At 38.7% G+C, this 25,945-nt stretch overlaps 1 protein-coding gene across 1 annotated transcript in view; it reads left to right on the top strand.

Moving 5' to 3' along the window:
* The window catches only part of CA10 (carbonic anhydrase 10), a 464,685-nt gene that overhangs the window by 59,272 nt on the left and 379,468 nt on the right, over positions 1–25,945 (top strand). The window contains exon 3 of the mRNA XM_020280899.2: positions 17,110–17,184. Coding sequence (XP_020136488.1) covers positions 17,110–17,184 — 75 coding nt within the window. The remainder of the gene's footprint in view (positions 1–17,109; positions 17,185–25,945) is intronic.

Consider the following 25,945-nt stretch of genomic DNA (forward strand, 5'->3'; position numbering starts at 1 on the left):
ATCCAAATTTTTATAAACTTACTGTACATGCATGCATAAAATTTATAGTTGTGAGTTTTAAAATATGCATATTATAATATATACATTTCATATTTTCATTGTCAATTCATGTTTTACTTAATTCTGTTTTATCCTTAGTTATTAATCTCTTATTATGCCCAATTTATAAATTAAATTTTTTCATATGTATGTATGTATAAGAAAAAAATAGTGTATATATAAGGTTTTGTACTACCCATGGTTTCGGGCATGCCCTGGGGGGTCTTAGAATGTAACCCCTGCAGATAAGGGGGGCTACTATAACACTGAAGAGGGTGGACGTGAGTTTAGTGAGTCAATGTATGTGAAGTGCTTCGAACAATCCCTACCTATCAAAGCTATTTAAATGTTAGCTATGATCATTTCTTCTCTTGGCTGGCTGTTGGCTGCTAAGAACATCTCTGAATGCAGCTCAAATCCAAAACCTGATGCCGGCTCACCCTGGGCCCCTCTGGTGTCACCTTCGCACATCGCATATTCACCAAGACCAGCATCTTCTCATTTAACACCATAGTACACTAGTGACGCAAAAACTCAATTAAGGTCAATTTGGTTTATTTCATGCAAACTTCTTCAATCTTCCTATTCTATCTTTTTGACCTTGAAAATTAGAGCACAGCATTTGCATCGGCAGCACACAGTATTTTCTGTGCGTGGTTTTGCCTACCTTTTGAAATTTATGATCGCATGATCCTGCATGTTCCAAATAAAGTGAACTTGTAGAATTGCAGAGCATTAACTTAATGATGAAAGAGCATTTACTTACTTTCTAAACAGAATATGGTCCAGGAAATCTGGCCAGGACGGTGAAAGCATTTTATTGACTGAGCTCTCTATATGATTCATGGTGTATTTTTCCATGTTTGTGCTTAGTGATTGTTTTTTTTGTTTTGTTTTTTTTCCTGAAAGTCGAGGGTGCTGTGGCTCCCAGGAATGGCATCTGCCTGGCCTCTGTCATTAGGCAGTATTTGTTTGTAAGAGTTTTTTTCTTTCTTTCTTATTTCTCGGTTTTGTAATCATATGCCCATGTACAATATTTATAGCAGAAATAGAATGCTCTTGGCATTCCCAGAAATTTGAGAAAACCTATTATTGGAGGGAAAAAAATGGTAATTTAAAAGTGCATTTACCTTTGTTCCTTTAGAAATTAACTTTTGGATGGGGACTCAAGGGAAGCAGGCTCCTATAGATTCTCTTTTCATTTGCAAGGATATTTGATTTATAAGTGGATAGACCTTGAGGGTACATGGGAGAGTTCTGTAGGTGGATGATGGAAGAACAAAAGGCACTTACTATAACATAACTCTGGAACTTGTCAAACTGTTCTTCTGCTCCATTTTCCCAGATGGAGAGGCACATCCTGTTCCCTCTGTATGTTCCTTTCCCAGGATCCTTTTTCCACATGCCTATGAGACTGAATCTAGTCATTACAATAGTTTCCTCTGGTGGATTAGTGCATGTGCTGTTAGAAAAGTTTAGACTTTGCTGTCTTACTGAACTAATTTTCTGAAATAGCTAAATTCAGATGTTCTGTTTAACCTGACAACTAATCTTTCCTTTTACAATTCTTACTTAAAATCCTCTTATATGTAGTCACAAGAGCAACGTGTTCAGTCCCCAGAAGCCCCGAGTCACAGTATTGCCTCTTGCTGTTAATACCTCTGAAGATTTTCACTCTTCCAGGTCTCGGTTTCCCCTTAATAAACAAGGGGGCAGAAAACAGTATTTCAAAGCTTCCTGCCACATCTATAATTCTATGTCATATTTTCCTTTTTCTGAACATGCTGGCCCATATTTAGCAAAAAATTTAAATACAACTGAATTTCTTTATAAAATAATTTTAAGTCATTATATTCAATAGCTTGTAGTTCAACTCATTCCAACAGCCATTCTTACTGTACAGAACAGGAGCTGAAGAAAGCATGTGGTCTGTGTTGAATCTTTGCTAAAGTCTCAGAGAAATGGGAGCTCCTTCATCCCACCTCCTACCACTGAGCCTTTATACCTTCAATAAGCTTACACTCTTGACATGTGCCTCTTCTCTTCTAACTTTAATATGCAACGAAAAGTACCTGCGTCATTACCTTTCTGATTGTAATTGTGTGTTTTCTGTAGTCAATTGAATTGGCTTTATTGATTTATTGGCTACAGGTGGTGATGAGGAAAGCAGGAGAAAGGGTATAGGAGGAGAGGGAGGAGGAGCACATTCTTTTTAAAAAAAAAATTGATACAAATATTTATACATATTCATAGGGTACGTGTGATCCTTTGTTACCTGCACAGACTGTGTAATGATCCAGTCAGGGTATTTGGGGTGTCCATCACCTTGAGTATTTTTCATTTCTATAGGTTGGGGACATTTCAAGTCTTCTCTTCTAGATATTTTGAAATATACAAGGCATTGTTATTAACTATAGTCACCCTATTGTGCTATCAAATATTAGAATGTATTCCTTCTATTTATATATTTATATCCATTAACTAACTCTCTTCATCTGCCTCCCTACCCACTCACACACCCTTCTCTACCTTTAGTATCTGTCATTCTATTCTTTACCTCAATGATATCAACTTTTTTAGCTCCTACATGTGAATGATAACATGTGATATTTGTCTTTCTATGCTTGACTAATTTCACTTAACATAATCTCTAGTTCCATCCATGTCACTGCAAATGATGTGATTTTATTCCTTTTTTAATGGTTGAATAGTATTCATTTGTATATGTATACACCACATTTTCTTTACACATTCTTGATGTAGGTTAGACAACACACATACAAAATAAAGTATGGAGGGAATGGGTATATACAAACATAATGAGTGAGATATGCAACATTTGGGGGATGGTCATGCTTAAAGCTCTGACTCAAGGGGGTCGGGGGGCATGGGCAATATATGTAACCTTAACACTTATACCCCCATAATATGCTGAAATAAAAATAATATACACAGGAAAAAAATATTATAGGGCACCTGCATACACTATTGGTACACATGGAAATCATTCCCTTCTCTCTGAAAAGAAGCATGACACAGCATATGAAAGACCTTTATTTTTTTTCCTTTTTTAAAAATTTTATTTTAGAATATTACAGTCTCATACAAATGTAAAAAAAAAAATGGGTTAATATGTGGAGGATCTGAAACAAATTTAAATGTCCTATGGACAGAGTCTTCAAAATGACTAAAGCTGCATGTGGCCAAAGACTGCTGTGTGTAGAGATGATCATGTAACTTATCTAAACTGGGACATCTCTGAGAGCAAAAGAGGACCCTATTTATAATGCTATCAGAACAAGTATAAACTTGGAATCTCCTAAGCAAATGAGAAGTTGTATTTATTCTGACTCTGTGTTCTCCAAAACATATTTCCCACTCCTCTATGTTCATCTCAAGGGAATGGAAAGCTTTCAACTACTTTTGTATCATCGTAGGGTGTGAGGGATTCTACAAGACTTACTTCAGTTCTATCCAGTCAGACACCACTGTGTAGTCCACAGCAAGACTGTGTTTTCCTAGCCTCCTTTACTTTTAGGTGTATTCATGAAACTAAGTTTTAGTCAGTGAAAGGTGGGAAGAAGTAGTGAGTATCATCTGTAGGTTTATGCCAGGAAATCAACTTATGAGAGACTTTTCCATGCTCTTTTCCCTTCTGGCTTAATGTACACAGCATGGTGGACTTATAAGTCAAATGTTGCAAGTAGCAGAGCTACAAGATGGAAGGAGTCTGGGCCCTCACTTGGAGAGTTGGACGCTTATCAAGAAAACCACATTGAGATTTTACCTGTGTAAGAAACAAACTTGTACTATGCCATTGAGATTTTAGAGTTTGTTTGTTTAGCAGGTAAACTAGCATTATCAGCATTAGCATTATCTTAATTTATATATTACATAAATATTAGCCTGCAACACATCCATTTAAACACATGGATATTAAACACATCCATTTCTTTCTCAGTGAACTATAAACCTCTCCAAAATAGAGACCCAGCATAGGTATTCAAATACAATGAGTATATTCTAAATATTTTCTGGATTGGATTGAATTGAATCATACTGAATTAGATTAAAATGAAATAAATTTTGTATAAAATGGTAAAAAAAAAACTTCAGAGATAATAAAGCTTTCTTTCCACTGGAGAGATCATGGAAGGTTTCAAGAAGGTGGTGTTTGAGCTGATACTTAAAGAATTGGTTACCTTTGGATATGCAGTGAAGAAAATGATATTCCAGGAAAAACCAATAACATAAGCATATGACAAACATAAACAAGAGCAGATAGTTCACTCTGAGTAGGACACGGAGTCAATAAGAAACAAATGTCGAAATCTACTTCAGTTTAAACATACTTATTGGGTACTTATTCTAGCAAGAGGACAAACCCATGAGTAGGTAATTTAAGAAAATAGTATGTGTGATCATGTAAAATATATGTTACGAGAACACAGAGAAAAGATACCCAAAGGAGACTAGAGTGAGTTTTGAAAAACAGGTAAATTAACCACACCATACAGATTATTAAAAGCCTCATTGGAGCACTTACACATTATTGCATAACCAACAGGAAGCCACTGGAAGGTTATTGTGGAGAGCCTTGAAAAATGGTCGGTGAGTTCGGATATTGCTTTGTAAATAATTGGTAAAAAAGACTCTGCTCATGTCATTCACTGTTCCTTCGAATGTGAATGATATGAGCAGAATGATGCTTTAGGCAGAGGAATCTTTTTTTTTTTAAGACAGAGTCTTGCTTTATTGCCCAGGCTAGAGTGAGTACCATGGCATCAGCCTAGTTCACAGCAACCTCAAATTCCTGGGCTCAAGCAATCCTCCTGCCTCAGCCTCCTGAGTAGCTGGAACTACAGGCATGCACTACCATGCCCAGCTAATTTTTTCTATATATATATATATTAATTGGCCAATTAAAAATTTCTTTCTATTTATAGTAGAGATGGGGTCTTGCTCTTGCTCAGGCTGGTTTCGAACTTCTGACCTCGAGCTATCCACCCGCCTCGGCCTCCCAGAGTGCTAGGATTACAGGTGTGAGCCACCGCGCCCGGCCAGAGGAATGTTATTAGTAGGGTAGGCATGGAGACAGCAACAGGCACATGGAGAAGACAAGGAGTACAGTTATTAGGGCCTGTGTCTAGGATCTGTGACTAGGCAGTGTAAATGTATTGGAAGGAATGAGAGCTATAACAGGAGTAGAATCAATGTTTTAACTCCATGCATGTTGGAGGTAAGTATATTATCAGTTAGGAGTAGTTTCAACTCTGAGTGACAGGCAATTCTAAATAAGATGGAGGTTTATTTCTCCCTTGTAAATGTATGACTCTAGGGATCCTAGCTCCTTCTGTTTTGTTGCTGGAAATAAGGCTTTTGCTTCCTGGTTCAAGATGGCAACTTGAGGTCTAGCCATCATGTCCACATTCCAGCTTGCTGGAAGGGATGAAGAGAGGCATAGCATCTCCCCTTAACACTTCCTGGAAGTCTACGCACTTCCCTGACATCTCATTCACTAGAACTTAGTCACACATCCACACTAAGCTACAAGGGAGGTAGGGAAATGTAGTCTTTATTCTGAGATGGCATGTCCCCACCTAAAAAACCAGGGCTTCTCTCTTTAAGCAAGAAGGGGGAAATAGATACATAGATACAAATAGATACTAATAGATGCATTAGTAGCATTGTTTTACCACAGGGGCAGAAGACACCTGTGACCACAAGGTCCTGGAAAATAGTGATAATTTATCTAGTGGGCTGCTGAAAATGTTGGAAGGAACTAGAGTTTTAAAAACCCAGTGAGGAATATAAGTTTGTGTTATCCTCATTGAAGTGGTAGCTGAGATAGAATAGAATGAGCACATCATCATCCCGGTTACAACTCTCCAGATAATTCAAGTTCCAAATTTTACTCTGGTCTTGATTATTTATATCATGGAACACTAGTCTGGCCTGTCTGGACAGCCTGGATATGCTCATAATTCACAGGCTCCACTTAGAAGTACGTGACAGCACCTGTCATGTCGTGCACGCTCAGCAAATACTGAGTAAATCAGAATCTGAATGAAGGACAAAAAGATGTTAAGCTATGGAATATGAAAAAATAAACGACTAAAACTTCCCTGGCCTTTTCCTAAGGTTTGCATGTGGCCTTAAGTCCCACCGTGGCCGATTGATTCCAGCTGGTTATTTTGTCCACTCTCCTGCTGGGCATTGGAGTCTTCCTGCGCTTTGTCCCAGCAAATAGATTCCTGCATGAGTTCCCTGAATCAGTTTTGCTCCTGCTTCAAGTCTCACGCTCTGTTCCCAAAGTTTCCTCAGCGACTGTGTTTGGACTCACAAATGTCCTGAGTGTCCTCAGAGATTCCTGAGCTCTCCCTCAGTCCAGTAGAGCTTTTTACTCTCACAAGTTGGCTCAGAATTTAGAGGATGGAGTGTGCATAGTGTTTCTTCAGGCCACGGTATAGGTGTGTGCATATATATTCAATTTTAACCAAATTCAAGTAAAATCATGCCACAGCTTCCAGTTTCTTTTTCTGAGCAATTGTTTACTCACTGTGCCCCCAGTACCACCGCCACTAACATCAAATCATGCAGGTAGCGAATGCCATTTATTGAGCCCAAACTATCGTCTCATGTACATTAACATATTTAGTCCTTTTGACAGTCCTTCAGGTATTTTAGCTCCCAATTGTCAGATAAGGACACTGAAGTGTTTTGGGGTTTTTGTTGTTGTTTTTGTTTTGCTTGTTTGTTTTAACCGAGCATTTAAAAGATGGAATAATTTGTTCAAATTGACACAATTGGGATTCAACTGTAGGCTGCTGTGTAGTTTCCATTATTTTACACTGTCTCTCAGTAGAGCAACAAGCTTAAAGAGATATATAAGGAGATTTTAGTCTCATTCAGAGATACTAGTTGTGGTGGAAAGTGTCCTATGACGTGATGTTAATTACAAAATTGACTGACCCATGGATTTTAGGAATCATCAGTAATTCTTTGCAATTATAGTTCCTTTTTAGTATTTTGAATACAGCACACACATATTCTCAGCATTGCTGTGATTTATGGGAGGGTGGGTGAACCTGAGAATGGGCTTGAACTCTTTGGGTCCCTAATTTCTTCCATCTACTTAAAACAGTGAATATACCCTCCTTCAAAATTGAGCTACAATATTTATGAGTAACACACCAATACTTCATTCTAAGATCATAAATAATAGCAAAAAAGATAAAATATGAACTATGTCCTGACTCCAAAATGTTTATCTCATGAATTTGTGACAAAAGAGAATTGCACATTAGACAGAATAGTAACATTTCTTGATTAGAAATAAAAAAAATGTTTAAATGGATAGCATTATTCCATTATTTGTCTTGAGGATACTCCAGTATTTTTTTTTTACAAAAATAATGACTTAAATCACTGTGGCAATGCAGATTATTATAGTATTTTTTACAAAGTAAGCTAACATATACAGTTATGCCTCTCCTCCCTGATTTTGGCATGCTGTGTTTACAGAGAAGTTCTAAAAGAGAAAAGCAAGGGAAGCCCCATCCTTGAAAGGGTTAACTGCAGCATCCAAACAACCAAAGGGTGACTAGGAAAGGAATCATTGTTACATTATGGCATGGCATATCTATGAAAAGGACTATTATCTGCACATTAAAAATAATGGGAAAACAACTCAAGTAACATTTGGTAAAAGACACAGAAAACAAAATTATAGCTATAGTTTATAATTGAGGTTAGAGATAATCTCTTTGTCCCTTTTATTTTGTGTTCCACTATTGTTATTTGAATTACACCATTCTTGGATTTTAAGGACCAGTTATCATTAAGTTTATTTCAAGGAAAACGTGGAGAGTAGTCTGAAGAGTGGCTATTCCTACAAAGCTTACGAATAACATTTGTAAATGGAGCTTTATGTGTTTCTCCCTTTCCTGTATTTATTAAACAAATATTTATTAGACACTAAGCCAGTGTATCTATAGCATATGCTGCATTATGGTAGACAGGGCACAACATTCTTTCCCCTTGAGATAGCTTTAATTTAGTCAGGGAGACAGGGATAATAGGAAAACATAAATTAAAAATATATGAAAAATCGATGTATCCCTGAGGATACACTGAAGACATGGCCATTCAGTGTAGTGTGGAAGGCTGCATGGGATCCTAGAAAAAAGACATTAGGTTAAAAATGTAGGAAATCTGAATAAGATGTGGACTTTAGTTAATAATCATCAACATGGACTCATTGTGACAGATGTACTATGCTTAACATAGGATGTTAATAACGGGAGCCCGAGTATGGAATATAGATGGAATTGTCCATACTATCATAATTTTTCTATAAACATTAAACTATTCTAAAATAAAAAGTCTCTCTCTCTCTCTCTCTATATATATATATATATATATACACACACACACACACACGCAGAGAGAGACAAATAAAGATACAAGAAATGGCACTGGACTGCTATTTTCTCTCCTGTTTCTTTTCTTTTCCCCAAATTAAGGACCTCTCACTCTAGTCTCATTTGGGATATTCATCCTTTATTTAATCTCTAAATATCAAGCGTCCTGGAACCTCTTCTGGGTACCTTTTCATCTCTTTCTACACATTTTCATATTCTTTTTAGGGACCTCTTCTAGACTCATGGCTTTTAAATACCATCTAAATGTCAAAGAGCCATAAACATACATCTCCTCTTGACCTCTCCTTACAGCACAACTCACTTTGCATTCATGGATATGATGAACATCTCCCCATAAATGCTCATTAGCCATCTCCAGTGAAACTCTGACTTCCCTCTACACTCCAGAGCTGCTCCTCCCTCAGCCTCCCCAGTCATCTCAGTAACTGTCAACATCTAGTCACTCAGGCCTAAAAAGGGGAGAGTTATCCTGGACTTAGGGCCTTCAATTTCCCTCATCTGATTCAGTAGCAAATCCTATCCACTCTTCCTCTAAAACATAGTGTTGGATCTTTGCCAACACTGCCCTAGTTGAAGCCACCATCATCTTCCTCCCGGACTCCTACCTACACCATCGGAGCCTCGTCTGGAACCTACCCCTGCATCTGCAGAGGTCACACATAATGGCCACTTTTGTATTTCTAGAAAAAGCCCAGCTGCTTCCCACCTACTTAGAGTCTTTGAGTCCCCCTGAAGTACTATCACTGTTGGTATTCCTGAGGCCAGATCTCTTTTGTTATTTAAATCTCTCATTCTGTGCCTTAATCTCAAAGACCATTCCTGCCAGAGGATCTAATGCTATCTTCCAGTCACTCTATTACCATCCTCTTTAATTATACTACAGAGTACTTTTCTCTATCTGACATTGTTCTTATATTTTAATTCATTTGTTTCCTTTATTCTGTCTCTCACCAGTAGAATGGAACTTCTTGGAAAAGAGGAACTTTGAATCCTCAATGCCTGACAATCATAGGTACCCAATAAATGTCTGTTGAGTTAATGAGAGTAGGGAATGAGGAGTAGACACTAATGTTTTGAAATTTGGGGATTACAGTAGACTTGAATGATCAGTAGAGATTTCTTGAAAGGAGTGGTATTTGGAGAGGCTTTGAGGATTGAATAAAGTAAGTGAAGAAATAAAGAGGGAATTCTGGGGGATAAAAGGGTAGAGAGAAGGTGTGGAAAAAGTAATAAACATGGTGTACTTGGATGTAGCAGGTAGAACAAATTGTGTAAAGGTTATGAGAAATGAGATCAGAATGTGTGGTCAATCCAAAGTGCAGAAATTCTAGAATACCAGGCTGAGAATCACCCATGTTGGGGACTTTTCTCTTGTTGATTTTTCAGTTCCAGTTACGTCTGAGCCTCTTAACCATGATCCATGCTAGGCTTATTAGGAGAAAGTAATGCAGGCTGCCCCACCTCCATTTTTTTCTTTTCTCATCTCCCAACAGAAATAGAATTTTGATGTCCACTTACTTAGATCTGGTGCCATGTACAAGGTGATTCTAGGTCATGTCCATCTTCTCTGCTTGGAACAGTCACTGTGTCACCCAGTTATTCAGCGCTGCTCTTGATGATCTGAGTGTTCTGTCTAGTTTCTATGGTCAGTGGGGGTGTCTCATAGGATGGACAGATAGAAATGAGTTTCATTCTGTCTCACAAATACAGGGAAAGTAAAGAATGGCAGAGATGTAAATAGTCTCAGGTACGGCGATTTTCCCCTTTGCTTTTAAATGAAACATATTGTGCTAAAGAAAAGTGGGTTTGCTATGACTTTGATTTCCCCAGGCAGGATGTCACCTCCTGGTGTTCTTCCATCTGTCAAGCAAGTATGGAGCTGTCAACCAACATGAAAACACTTTTGTCTACATTCCCACTGACCACAAATACAGGCGTCACTCCCACAAGTCCTTGAATATAGACTGAAACCTGCCAAGGATTAGTGTGAGCTGGACTGCAAGTTTGTATGATATACAGCTTCACTACAACATTTGCCATGCATTCACCCAATTTTTACTGGGTACCTATGTACTAAGCTTTGCATAAATGAAATTTTAAAGGAAGATATATTCTCTGACCTCAGGAAAGTTACAGTTTGGTGGGAAAGAATGGCATGGACACAGACAGTGTAGGGCACTCCCTAAATGTTAAAATGCGGGCTGGCACATACTATTGGGAATGCACAGAGAAGGGAAATACCTAACGGGTGGTGTCAAAGTCAAGTACTTGAGAATGGGTATTATCCCTCTCAGTCCACTGGGTGCCATGCAGTGCACTGGGGCGGTTATTTATATTTCCTCTGGTGATCCATGTTCTTTTCAACATTCCTGCTGCCCACTTGGGAGGCAGAATTAGCCAGTAAGAGGAAGACAGTGCCATACTGAGGATATGGTGCTTTCCTTGCATCATTCATCCAATGTTAGAAGACTTTTTTTTTTTTTTTTTTTTTTTTTTTGCCTTCCAACATCTGGTGTTCTCCTGGTTAACAGATTCAGTGCCTCCTTCCTTAAGTTACTTCCTCCAGCAAAGGAAAACAGTTTCTTAGAGAAACATTTCAGGGATTCTGCCATCGCATTGAAACCAGTAACCACAGCAGCATATGCACTCTGACTGCCTCTCCCACGTATTTGGCTCCATCTTTGCTAGTCAGAGACCACCCAGCACACGTATGGTTTGTGTGCTCTTGGAAGTACATTTTTGCAACATGCGTGCTTAAGATTTGGTGTGTAAGCAGATGTGGTGGAGTTGTGTTAAGCAAACTCCCTTCCTCTACTGGAACCCTGTGTAAAGGCTCTTCTGTTCCTGCTGCACCATTTACTTCCCCACCTCAACTGTGCACACTCAGGTGTTGCTCTCGAGTCTTGTTCCTGCCAGGTAAAGAGACCACTAGAATTTCTACATGGAGGTACTTTGCAGTTGTGTTTTCTCTGAACCTAAGTTAGTTCAGTTACTTAGATTGAATCAGTAAACTGTCTCCCAACTAATGATAGGGGTTGACGTGTATCCCTGCTCACACGATCCTTAAGAGGTTTTAATCTATATCTGAAGACTTGTGGGTGAGGTGCCTATGTTTCTGGTCAGTGGGGATGTGAACATAAGTGTTTTCAAGTTGGTGGACAGGCCCACACTTGCTTGACAGATGGAGAAGCATCCGATTTTATGAACTTGTGGGGAAAATAAAAGGAGGTTTGGGGAATCCTTCACATCTCTTTTGACTGGTTAGGAAAACTCAGCATGGGGTTGTGGGTTTTGTTTATATGAGGCTCCTCTAACTTCAGTGGTTTAACCCACAATGGAACTTGAATGAGAAGGGGGACGTATTCAATTTTATGTAGACTCTGGTGACCAACTTCAGAAAATCTGCAAAAGATTTTGTATTACAATACTTTCTGCAGTGCATATTGATCAAATGCCATATACATGGAATTAGAAACCTTTAGGTTTCAAAATTTTAATTTTGTCTTTAAAGTAGCTTGCTTCTAATCATTAAGTAAGAAGCAGAACTAGATAACAAAAATCCTTTCTAGCTCTAAGACAGGAGTCTTAGCTATGGCCTGCAGACCAAATCCAGTTCTCTATCTGTTTTTATAAATAAAATTTTATTAGCACACAGAGACATTCCTTCATATTGTGTATGGGTGTTTTTGAGCTACAATGGCAAAGTTGGGATTTGGCACAGAGACAGTATGGCCTTCAAAGCCTAAAATATTATGTGGCCATTTATAGAAAAAAAAAAATTGCTGACTCCTATTCTAATACCCTGTCCTTTAATAAATGTCATCCCTTCTCTGTGCCTACGTTTCCTCATCTGTACTAGAAGCAATTGGAGCAATGAACTTGGTGCCTCTTCCAAAATGCTGAGATTCTGAGTTCTCTTTTAAAACTCATAAGTTCTCCAACTGCCAGTGTGGGAAAAGGAGAATAAAATCGACAGAGATTTTTCCTTGCTATGTATATCTCCCGATCTGGCAGGGATGGCAGCTTTTATTGTCAACACAATTTTTTTTGATTAGACACCTGGATTTTTCCCAGGGGCTGGTTGCACGTTAAATAAAGAAATTCTGAACTATAGGCAAAGAGAAACAGAGAATGCTGCGGAAGCTAAGCGTGCTCTCTGCTCACCTGTTTGCTCTGAGGAATTCTCATCAGCTCTGCACTCACTTCAGGTCAGATGTAAACAACAACAAGGTGACAGCTGAGGATCTGGTGGGAGGGGTTAAAATCGCAATCCTGCATTTCTCTAGGTTCTCCATCTAAAATAACCTGCTTGTAGTACTGTAGCAGAACTTTAAATGGGGGAAATGAGGAACCTTTTAAATATGCCACCCTGTCTTTCTAAATTGCCAAACAGTACGAGGCCAGACTGAACATCCAAAGGCAATCGAAAATGTATTACAGAGAACACCTTCATTTTCTTCAATTCTAGCCTGCAGCTATCATACTTTGTAATTGATAGACATCGAATGGGCTCTACTCAGGCTGATTGATTTTTGCAGGGTGAATTGGGTTCTTCACAATGCATGTCAAAGAAAGCTCACAGGAACTCTGCAGCCCTCCCATTACAATAGGCTTTACTCAGATGGTCTGATTGTCTGATTGTCACCTACCTGTTGCCGAAATCTTACATCATTCTACTGCTGAATGGATGGGGTAGCTGAAGAAGCAGTGATTGGAGCTGAAGAGAGAGTAGAGTGTTTTGCAACTTCCTGGGTGGAACAGAGGCTTTCATGATAATTTTGTCCGTTGTAATGCTCTTACTTATCCAGAGACTTCTTTATCTTCTTCCTTTCAAATGATGCTTCTTAAATTGATGTTTCCCTCGGACTGATAGTCTTCCTTATAGGGGGATGTGTGTGAGGGGAGAGGGGTGCGTGCACGTGTGAGAAAAGAAAGGGGGAAACTATGAATAGATCTAAAAATCTGAAAACCTAGTCATCTTACTCAGGCTTTATTAGAGTTAGCTTTTCCTTTTTTGCCATCTTGATGACAAACATCTTTGCGTTCTCTCTTTTCCTCACTGCCTTAGCCTTTGTAGAAATAACAGTTTTTAAGGATATGGTCAAATGGCAGGGAAAAGTAGAAAAAAATACTTGAATGTGCGATGGGATGGCAAATGTGCTCAACGTGACACTACAATTCAGATATATAGGGGAAGATGTATATTTCACCTAGATAAAACACTATCCTCTGATTAGTGTTCAATGTAATGTTTTACTGTATCTCATTTAGCACATATAAATAGTACTGTAAATAAGTCCCATTAGGTCAGCAGCTGTCAACAGGGATGTTACTGTTTCTGGAGGAATATTTTGGAAATGGGTGAGGGCAGTTGAGATTGTTAGTAAAATGAAGAGGTTGCAATTAGCATCAACAGAGGGGAGGCAAAGATGCTATATGCTCAGCAATATATTACATAGTTCCAAACAGTGATAAATCATCCTGTGTCCCAGCAGACATTCAAGTGAGTGAAAAACTTTTTAATTTTTCTGAGCCTGCAGTCAAACTCCATTTTACATGTGGGCACAAAGTTTTATTATACCCTGTTCTTCAGCAGTGCAAATACCATGTAAATCAAGAGAAGGCTTACTTTATTTTGTTCTGAACTTCGCCACGAGTCGTTTGCTATTTCAGAAAATCAGACTGCTGAAACCAGTGACACTTTTGCATTCTGGAATCTCCAATACAACACAAGGGTATTACCTGTCCCTGTTTCAGTCAAGCATCCGGCTTCTCCATTTTATCTTTTAGTGCATAATGCTCAAGTGTTTACGTGGTGAAATACATATTTTATTATAAATTATGTTCCCTGTATTTCTCTTATATTACAATTAAATCACGACATTGATTATATTGATTGGTTTTCTTTGTGAAATTATGTATGTAAATTAGCAGTCAACAACCTTTTCCAATAAAGAGCCACAGAGGGAACATTTTAGGCTTTGCCGGCCAAATGGTATCTTTTACAATTATTCTGCTCTGCGACTGTAGTGAGAAAGTAGCAATAGACCATATGTGCATAAATGGGCATGGCTCTATTCCAATAAAACTTCATTTATGGACCCTGAAATTTAAATTTAATACAATTTTCACATGTCACAAGATATTATTCTTTTATTTTTTTCAACCATTTAAAAATGTAAAACCATTATTTTTAGCTCTTGGGCTAAACATGCAGTGGGCCATACTTACCTAGCAAAAACCAGTTTGCCAAGCTCTGTTCTGGTATATCACGCTCAAGCATTCACACATTGAAATATGTATTATTGTAAGTTATAATGTGTCTTTTATTTCTCCTTTATATTACGATTAAAACACTTTTGTTGAATTTTTAAAATATGTGTAAATACTGCAAAAAAATTATATAATTATTAAGTAAACATTTTAATGTAAAATAAAAACTTGAGTGCTGAGTGGATCCTTACTTGGAATAATGAAATATATGCAAGAGAATGCAGCTTCCACACTAAGCCTTGAGAGTAAAGGGAGGAGGTTGTATTTATGGTTTAAGTTGTTCAATGACTGGCATCAATCCTGACTGGATAAAACTTAGTTTTGATAAAACCCAGAAGTTTATGTCTGTGATAAGGAAAACCAGTCCTGGCTTATCTCTGATGCAAAGCTGTTTGATGGTGATTGCAGTTCATTGCTTTTGAGCTCTTAGAAATGTATATCTTTTCCAGGCTTAAGACATGTTCCATGTCTTTCTGAGATAGGCTGATGTTTAGTGAAATATCAGGGTTGGGAATTTGTTTATAGTAGGCTGTACTGTCTATGAATTTTATGTAATTAAGGGCCATTAAGCCTGAGTGCATTAGGTCATATCTGATTTTATGGATTCTAAGCCTTTGGGATTCCCCTCTCATTCCTATGATGACCCTCCAGTGAACCAGGGAGGGGGAGAATGGATCACGCAGTGCCAAGGCCCAAAGGAAGAATCGGAACCCTTGTGAACTCTAGAGAAATGTTCCTTGACTACTCACTTGGTGGATTTCTGCAGCCATGTAACTCTTGATCCTGTTTCTCAACTTGGTCAGACCCAAAGCCCTCCTGGTTGACCTCCAATCTCCGTCTTTCCCTGGTGTCACAAATTCCAGGAATTCCACAAATTCTTGATTGGATCTTCCTCTTGGCCCTATGGCTGGATTGAGCCTTTGCAGCCCCTGCTTTGATTCCACTTCCCCTTTGACCTGCTGCCCCAGAGCAGATCACTGGCTTTCAACCTAGCCACCTTCAGGATCTTTAAGGTCTGTGGAAACACTGGAACTCAATCCACACCATGTAGGAAGTCAGAATACCATGAAGTTCATGTACATTGATGCAGCCATACCCTAGATTTGTGCTGGGCTATGTGAAAGGTGTTATCTTCCTGGAGCCTTAAATAGGCTCTCTGTCCCTCCTATTTGTTTCTAACTCCCTCTAACCCCACCGTCAGTTTCAGAAGGAGTGGGCTTCACTTTTCCATACTGTATCATAAATTCTTCTTCAACCACAGAGCAACAAGCCTCAGGGGACTTAACATCACAGGCAGAAAAAGTATCTTCTCTATGCTTTGAGAAGACCACTTGGAGATAAGCAACACAATCCCATCTGGAAGCTACAGGAATTTGGCAAGTCCTTTCTCTACACAAAACCTTGCTTCCAAACCCATTGTTTTGTATGCATTTTTCCTAACCCAGAAGGATGTGTCTCATAACTAGGACTTTGAAGGCAGAGGCTGAAAAACAAAACAAAACAAAAACAAGATTTAAAGAAGGAAATTAAAGCAAAGGATTATCATTTGTTATATACTTAATCAAATTACAAATATGGTTGAATTTGCCCAACTTTCCTCCCATGTGACTGAGAACTGAAATATGAATGAAATTTAATTAGTAAAGGGATAGACACAAGTTTATATGTCACCTGTAGTTGGAAGTATACAAGGATGTGCCATGGAATTGCCCCAATTCACCTACCAACTGTCATAAATACAATGATTATTCTGAGATCATGTCAGTATGAGCTCATAGATTTCTGCGGTATTTCCCAAATCTTAAGTCCTCCACCATTTCTTGCTGTGATGTCAAAAGCCCCCACCATGGTTATTTATACTCTTGTTTTCATTTCCCTGGGACCTGAGGGAGGCTGGCTGGTTGCCCTTGAGACTTCTAGCCCAGCTCCTTTAGCAAATTCCCAACCTCTTCAAATACGATGGTTCCATGCATGTACCAAGTTCTTGCTGTGGATGGGCTCTGCCTCTTTGCTTCAACTCCAGCACAGGGGTATGTATGTGTGTGTGTGTGTGTGTGTGTGTGTGTGTGTGTGTGTGTGTGTATGTGTTTGTAGGGGACAGATGAGGACTTAAATACACAATTACTGTCTTTTACTTAAATCAAAATATTGGAGCATTTTTTATAAAAATCTATGACAGTATATTTACATGTTAATAATTTGGGAAAAAAAAGAGTAGAGGGGGTTGCTGTTTTACTATGACTTTTGGATAGAAAAGGGTTATTTTATGGATATTCACTCTTGTTTTGACAGCCAGGACACAGTAGTACTTCTCCACCGTCATCTTAGTCTCTCTTCCTTGCTTTTCCTTTAGCTCAACAGAATTCACCAAAAATCCATGAAGGCTGGTGGGCATACAAGGAGGTGGTCCAGGGAAGCTTTGTTCCAGGTAAGTACACATTCTTATCTTATTCTTATCTATTTTGTTAGAAAAAATTTATATTAAAGCTAATATTATTACCAGGATTTTACATTTGCTACATGGCATAGAATGTATTGCAAAAGGCACTGTTGTCTAACTGATGTGTCAGATGAATATTCCCTCAAGAGAAAGTTTAAGTGAGTGGCAAGTTAACTAGAAAACGTTTTTCTGAGCTGATAATCCCAAGGTCCTTCCACCTGTACGATGCCGTGTCAGGGAGAAAGGGGTGGATGACTGAGGGTCAAAGCTCTATTTGCTGACATTTGACTAAGTGAGGAAGAGCCATTTCTTGACATTAATGAAATAGAAAAAATGAAAAGGCTGACTATGGCAACAAAGCTTGCTGGAATGCATGTCACTGGTGTCACTTCAGTAGCGTCCATGGCCAAGACTTAGCAGATCAGGCCAAGCACTAGCTGAAAATAACAGGCAAAGTGGATGCTGTCAGCATGGGGGCAGAAGACAGAGAACTGAAGACAGGTTAGAGCCAGAAGCATGCCATGACTTTAGTTCAGAAGCAGGGTGGAGGGTCCTTGTCTTCTCCTCCTCCTCCTACCCTTCTTATGGTTCTCATCCTTCTGCTGCTTCAAGGCTTTAATCGGGGATGGGAGGAGGGAAAGAATAAGAATAGTAGAGGGAAGGGTGGAAGGGAAGGCAGGTGAGATACTACAAAATATTTTTAACTGCTTAGATGTAGAGAGTAAGAAAGAAAGCCCTCAACAGGAGCCAATGTGCATTTTCTTTCAGGGCACTGAATACAGAGTGTCAGAGGTGTCCATTGATGTCTCTGTAGTTGGTGGCCGGTAGAAAGGGCAGTGTCCCAGGTCACCTGGTTTATTCTTGGCTGCTATGTCATCTTTTCCTGTTCTTTTGTGGAGCCCATTATATCCGATGTGCAGAGCTAAGAAAGCTACCTAATTGCTCTGAGCATGTCTTTTCTCATTTTTATTATGGGGCAATAATAAGTACTCTTGGAGCTTTCCAATTGGAGTAAAGCAGGCATGGTGAGGAGAGTGGGTGACGCAGGCAAAAGCAAGCCTCCTGTTAAATACCCTCATAAATTTACATGAACTTGATGAATTTACTCTAGCACATCTCTTCTGTGGCCCAGGGAGCATAAAAACTGAACCTGATTAATTCATCTAGAAATGACCGAGGTTTCTATGGGTAATATAATAATTTAATTGACACAAGATGTGTTTGTATGTATAGATACATGGTATTTGATATTTAACATTAGGAGTGTCCCTTTACAAACAAATAGAATGTTGATATATTTGGGGGCAAGGAATCTGCTTCTCATATTCCAGATATCCCATAAATTACATCTATAATTGTATTCTTGTACTTTGTAAGTATGGAATTGGAGTAACACAGGGGGTTCCCTTCAGGTTATAATAAGTCTTGCTAAGTTGGTACTACCCTGCAAAGAACATCCTCTGTAGTGACAGAAACGCCCATCAAGAGCACGGGATGGTCACTGCAAAATTTTGCTTTTCTGCCCCACATCTTTTTCTTTGATCTTTTCTCCTCTTCTGTCACGTTCTTTCTCTGTGTGTGTTCAAGGCCCTGTTTTGGGTTGGCTGTTGCTTCTAACATAACCATGGGAAAGAATTTTTATCTTTTCTTTATATGTTGATTGAAAAGAATTTAACTTTTCCTCATTCCCAACTTTAAGACAATATGTGTCAACCCTACTACATGGGAAGCAGTAAGATGTGGTCTTTGATTGTGGACTTTGAAGTCAGACATGCGTGGGCTTGAGTCTGGGTTCTCTGGTTTCCTATTGGGAAGACTGTCAGCAAGTTACCCACCCACTCTCAGCCCCCTCCCTGGGTTGTTCATCCCTAAAATGGAGATAAGAACCAAATTGGTCCCATGAGGTTTTGTGAGGACTAAGTTACATAATGGAGGTAATGACTGGTGCGTGGTGGGAGTCAGTACATGACAGTGGTTGGTACCTGCTTCAGAAGAGGCAGGAGCTACACTGGGAGAGTATGATAATGTAAGAGAGGGTCTCTCAAAATGCCTGGCACACAGAGGATGCTTAGTAAATGTCCCTCAAATTCATAAGCTCAAGGGTCTCTACACAGGGGCCAACTGAGAGATTGACTTCATCATTCTCAGAATTTAACCATCCCAAAGCCTTCTGCAAAAAGGCTGGAATCTGTTCATTTTCTAAACTTTTGGGAACTCTAACTCTGTTAAAAAAAATAAATAAGAGTCATGAGAGTTTATGCATTAAGTAGTTGAACCTGGGGCTATACCGCTAGACAGACTCCATATGACCTTCTTTATCTGATTTGGTGCTTGGGGCAAACAGTGGACCCTCCCTCTTACCTTGACTTGACTAAAAGGTTAGACGAGGTCTTCAACTTGCTACAGAGAATTTTTTCAGGTCTTGGATGTGTGAAAGAGGAAACAAGTTGACATGACTGCTTGAACTAGTTTTACTGTTCCATGAATTTCTTACTTAAAGTGTCTGGAAATAATTGGCACTTAGCATGACAGTTGTGAATCTGTGACTACAACAAAGCTGTGGCAGATAAGAATATATGAGCTCTATAGTACCGGTGAATGCAGGTTAATTTAGCACCCAAATACCCTACTTTGGTCAGTTCAATAGCATTTATGTGGACTACCTACCTGGTGCTAGCGTCATGTTTGGAGCTGTTAATAAAGAGGTAACTGATCCATGATTCTTTTTCAAGGGTGAGCCCACAGTCAAAAGCCATAAACCCATGATTTAGGATAACAGTTGTCCCGAAAGGGTTTATATAACATATAAAGGAGGCTATTCAGCATTATGATTCTGTCTGCCTGGTAGTTAACAGACCTTGTAGTTTACCTGCTCAAATCTACACCTTCATCTGACCCCACCCACGGCCAGAGTGCAGCTTGCAGGCAGAGCCCTGTGTTCAGGGAAGGAGCCCCACCAACAACAACCAGGGTTACTTTTACCTAATATCTGCCCAGTCATGGTTACTTGTATCAGTGATACAAGTTACTTTCTTATCAGTGATTGGCTTTAGACATTGTGATAGCTAAGTTTTGGGTCCCTTTGGTGAGACATAGTACCTTGATATTTGGTCAAACACATCTGGATGTTGCTAGGAACGTACTTTTCAGATTAGATTAACATTGAAATCAGCAGACTTTGAGTAAAGCAGATCATCCTATGTAATGTGGGTAGGTCTCATTCGATTAGCTGAAGACCTTAAGAGAAAAAAATGGAGGTCCCCTGAGGAGGAAGAAATTCTGCCTCCAGAAGCTTTTGTCCTACAGCTGCGACATCAACATTTTCCTGGGCCTGCAGTCTATCTGACCTACCCTGTAGATACCATATTTGCCAACCCTTACCATCATGTGAGCCAATTTCTTAAGTCAATCTTCACCCTTCCAACCCCCCTACTTCTATTGGTTCTGTTTCTCAGGATAAACGTGACTCATACACTAATACAGACATGAACGCGTGAACGGTTCTATCCATGGCATGTGACGGGAAGGCTGCTGAGTAAGCTTGGGTACAGAAGCCACACTAAAATGGCAATGTGGAAAGTTGGGAAGAACTCATGTCTTTTAGGGCCCACTCGAAAGTGGAATTTGCCGAGGAATCACCTCACTGACTGCGCTGAATGAGATAACAGACTTCTTATTGTGGAGCCACTTTGAGTCAGGCTTTCTGTCATTTGCATCCCAAAGCATTCTTCCAGATCCAGGTGTCTGAGCACAAGGTAGGTGGAAGGAAGGAAGTTGGAAGTGGGTCTTGACGAAATTTATGATTGCTCAAAGTGGAGGAGGAGGGGAGGGTGGTACTGCTAAGTACCCACAAGGCAGAGTACAGGGTGGAGATGACACATTAGAAAGCCAGCAAGCTTGGAGGGTTCCAGTGATAAAAAACTCTTTGTATTCTGTGTGCAAGAGTGTGGACACAGTTCTTTAAAGATAGAGGAATTATAAGACATTTCTAAGCTCTGGAGAGACACAGTCAAATATATATTTTAGAAAGCCAGCTATGGCCACAGGAATGGAGATGCTCTGTATCCCAATGAGGGTATCAGAATCAGAAAGATCAATGAGGTATTTTGTTTGTTTTCTTTTAATATAGTCAAGGTGAGAGAGGATAAGCATGTAAACTAAGACTGTAAAACCAAAAATATAATGTTAATCGTGTTACTGAAGGCTGGGCATGGAGCTTGTTGGATAGCATTTAAAGTGTGTGTGTGTATATATATTTATGAAATATATAAATGAAGTATGTATATATGTAATATATATCACAAGTAAAAATATATTTATAATTTAGCATAGATATTCACATCTACATTTAACACATTTCAGGAAAATTTGTGCCAAATACTGTCTATTCAAACTCTATCTAATACAGTAGGGAAATTGGGCATTTTCATTAGAGGAGGCTCTATGCCAGGAACTGGGATTGCAAGAAGAGATGACCCCTAGCATTTTGGAGTTATGGTCTAGTGGGAGAAGCACACATTAAAAATAGTAAGCAACCCCTCACCCCTAGCACCTACTTCACATGGTAGTGTTTGAAAGGAATGTTTTGTCCTCCTTTTAAGATTGAGATGCCAGAATCTTGGGCCTGTTTTCCATTTTAAAGCATTAAGTCATGACCCTTAGGGTATGTATTTTTCCAACTTTATGGAATCTGGGAGGACTATACACATTCTGAAGGCTCTGAGGATAATCTCTTTCTTTGCCTTTTCTACCTCCTGGAGGCACCTTTATTGCTTAGCTCATGGTTTCTTCCTTGCATGACTCCAGCCTCTACCCTTGTGATCACATCTCATTCTCTGACCCTGACCTTTTCCTCTCACTTATAACAACCATTGTGATTGCATTTGGCACATCTGGATAATCCAGGATGATCTCCCCATCTCTCAAGACCCTTAAATCATATCTACAGAGTCTTTTGCCATGTAAGGTAACCTGCCATTCACAGGTTTTAAGGATTAGGAGTTGGACATTTGGGAAAGACCACTGATTCCAAAGCTTGTGGCAGCACAATAACTCATCACATGTGTATATTAATTTGTAGTTGTTAAAACATCTTCACTTATATTCATTCCACACTTCCTACATTTGCACTATTATTCCACTTTTTTTAAGATGAGAAAACAAAGCAAATGAGGTGACATCATTGTCTAAGTTTCCAATACAGCCAGATCAACATAGAAATCGCTCTGGAAATCAGTAAACTTTGCTTCTGATCGAGCGCTTTTCTCATTAGAGATATGTTCAAGTGTGATGAACAGAAGATACCACTTCTTGGATAGAATTTAGTTCTGTTCAGCTCACCTTCTAGTAAAAAGCAAACTAAGCAAGAGGCAAAAGTCAAAAAAAATGCCAGATTAACCACTCAAATCTCTTCAACACAAATTTATTTTCTCTCTAGACATGATCTAGCATTTGAATATAATTTGTTATATTTTAGAAAGCCTATCCAGTTATCTTTTAAAACTATTTATTTTGGAATGATTTTAGATTTATAGAAAAGCTGCAAAGATAATACAGGGAGTTCCTATATACTCTTTATCTAACTTCCCCTAATGTTAACATCTTACATGAGCATGAATATTTATTAAAACTAAGAAACCAACCTAGATACATTATTATTAGTTTTTTGGGGGGTATTCCAGTTTTTCCATGAAGGTCCTTTTTGTGTTCTATGATCTAAGTTATGATATCATATCACATTTAATCGTCGTGTCTCCTTAATTTCCTCTGGGCTGTGGCAGTTTCTCAATCTTTTTGCATTTATTATGACTTTGACAGTTTTGAGGAATAATGGTCAGCTGTTTTGTAGACCGACCCTCAATTTGTGTGCTGTTTGATGCTTTTCTCATGATTAAACTGAGATTGTGAATTGGGCCGTATTTGGTGTCATTTTCATTACATCGTATTAAGGAGTACAGTATTTCAAAATGTGTTATGTCTCGTTTGTGACAATTTATAGAGGAAAACTTATAGGTATTTCTGTCACCAATAAGTAGATGTGGAAGACTCATTAAGGCTATCGATTTATCCATGACGTAGAACTGACGAATGGTGGTGGTGGATCTTGAACCCAGAAATTTGCACTGACAGGCAGTATTTCTCAGACTAGACCATACCCCAAAACCCCTCCTAAAGTCACTTTATGACATCAATTTCTTTGTGGCAACAGTATATGCAAAGCTTTTTACTTAAAAGTAGAATTTTGTTTCAGTTTCTCTCAAGGATAAGACTTGCATCTTGAAGAGCCCTGTGGTATATTCTTTGGTCAAGGAAATAACCCTCTCTGTTGGAGGCAGTTGGTCCTTACTGTGTGAGTTCTTGTTTTCAACATTTTTTCTTGAGCAGGAAATTGCTCACTAGCTCTTCTGCTAACCAAACATGAAATCTTGGGCAAGTCACTGAGTATCTCAGGATCTTTATTTCTTCACATACAAAATCAAAGTATTGAGCTGTATTGTTTTTCAAAGACTCATTCCAGCTTCTATATTCTCTGGAAGTTTGCTAATGTGATAGAAGATTGGTTTGGAAGATCTATTTAGCAGCATTAAGAAATAGAATATTGATCTTTATTCACAGGATCATTTTATTATATTCTCAAGATCAGTGTTTGGAAGTAGAGTCAGTGATGTAAATATCTCTCTAGATTTCTGATCTCTCATCTCTAAGAGGAAGCAAGTAGAATTTAACGATAATCTCGATATGGGAGGGAGATGTTACACGGACTCATTTTCTGTTATAGATACTTGCAGCTATGTTTTATTTTCCCAGGAATTTGGATGCATAGTGTTTAAAATTTACCGTGAGCCTGATGTTCTAGACACCCTGCTAGACATTGGGGATACAAAGAGGAGTAAGCTACGGCTTCTGATCTTAGGAGCTCACTGTTGAGTTTAGAGACAGACATGCAAATCGGGGGTTATAGTTTAGCCTAATTAAGGATGTGAGACCTGTCTGGTGAGAGCCATTGGCTACACAAAAGAAAAAGCAACTAACCGTACCTTTTGGAATCAGAAGTCTTCACAGATTCTCTTGAGTTAAAACTAAAAAGGTACATAGGCATCCGCCAGGTAGACAAGATAAAAAAAGAACATCCCTGACGGATGAAACATAATGGAATCTGAACTACTGTTGCTAAATAACAGATTTTAAACTTCTTGAAAGTGTAAATCTCTCCTACTTATCATTACATCTATGACAGTCCTTATTATTACTGTACTTCAGGACTGTACTGTACTCCCACAAAACTTAACTACTTATAGCCTACTGTTGACCAGAAGCCATGCTGATAACATAAACAATTGATTAACACATATTTTGTATGTTATATATATTATATACTATATTCTTACAATAAAATAAAGAAAAGAAAAATGTTATTAAGAAAGTTATAAAGAAGAGAAAATATATTTACTATTCATTATGTGAGAGTTGATCATCATAAAGGTCTTCATCCTTATAGTCTATATATTGAGTAGACTGAAGAGGAGGGGGAAGAGGAAGAGTTGGTCTTGCTGTCTCAGGGTGGCAGAGGAGGAAGAGGCAGAAGAGGCAGGCACACTTGGTGTGATTTTTATAAAAAATAAATCTATGTGTAAGTGGACCCATGCAGTTCAAACCGATGTTCCTAAAGGGTCAACTGTGTGTGTATAATCTTCCCATTAGCACACATTTTTGTTACTGTTCCTTTAATAAACACTATGTTCTACACAGAAATTAATTGGGAGAACTCTGCATTATTCAGTTATGCTCCAACATAACTCAGCTACCAACAGGGCGTTTCTAAGTGTTCCAGATTGGTGGAGATCACTGTACACTGTACAGCAGTTTCTGTCTCCAATTCCTGTAGTACTACACATTCCTGAATTTAAATAGTTTATTTAAAATAAGCAACAGTAGCACTGTGATTATAAACACAAGAACAGACCTTGAATTAGTCCAATTATGTCATTCTGTGTGACTATCTGGAGTTTTCATTTGTACTTAAAATTTAAAACACCGAAGCAGAATGTGCGCTGTAAGGTGTAATACTTCTGTTTAGTAAGTGCAACTTTCACCTCAGACATGAAGCATTTTATTGAATTTGAGTAATACTTTGTTTACCCAAATAAGTGACTGAGGCAAAAATCTCAACCAATGGAGGTTTATTAAGCCAAAGTTGAGGATGTGTCTGGGAAAAACATGAACCACAGACAGAGCTGTGGTTGTTTTTCTGAAGCAAAACTTGGAAGCTCGAGCATTTAAAAGCTTACCAGAGGGAAGGGAAAGAGCAGGGGGCCAAAAGTAAAGCAAAAGGGCTACATTTTTGTGAGGCCCAGGAAATCTACATTTTATGTATGATAAAGCCAACTGTTAGAAGAAAAAAAAAAAGTGAAGGAAGCATCAATTGGGTAGATATCCCTGGGTAGGTGGAAGAATGTCTGATCCTGTCGTGTCTCCTGTTCTGCACCTGTCAAGATAAACTTGTAATTCATTATTAGTGTGGAATTGAACAAACATTAGTTTTAGGAACTAGACATAGTCTGTGGAACTAAAGTTACAGTTTGCATGTCCTTGCTTATGGGAGGTCAGCAAGGAATTTCCTTTATGAATGATCTGTGGGGCCAATAATGCACAGGTCCCCAAAGCCTTTACCTTCCCTTTTGCGTAAGGAGTTGGGGGCAGGAGTGGCCCTGAGATTTTGATTTTCTTTTGCCAACTTTTAACATTTAAA

The sequence above is a fragment of the Microcebus murinus genome, chromosome 18 (genome assembly GCF_040939455.1).
Source record: "Microcebus murinus isolate Inina chromosome 18, M.murinus_Inina_mat1.0, whole genome shotgun sequence".
Taxonomy (NCBI): domain Eukaryota; kingdom Metazoa; phylum Chordata; class Mammalia; order Primates; family Cheirogaleidae; genus Microcebus; species Microcebus murinus.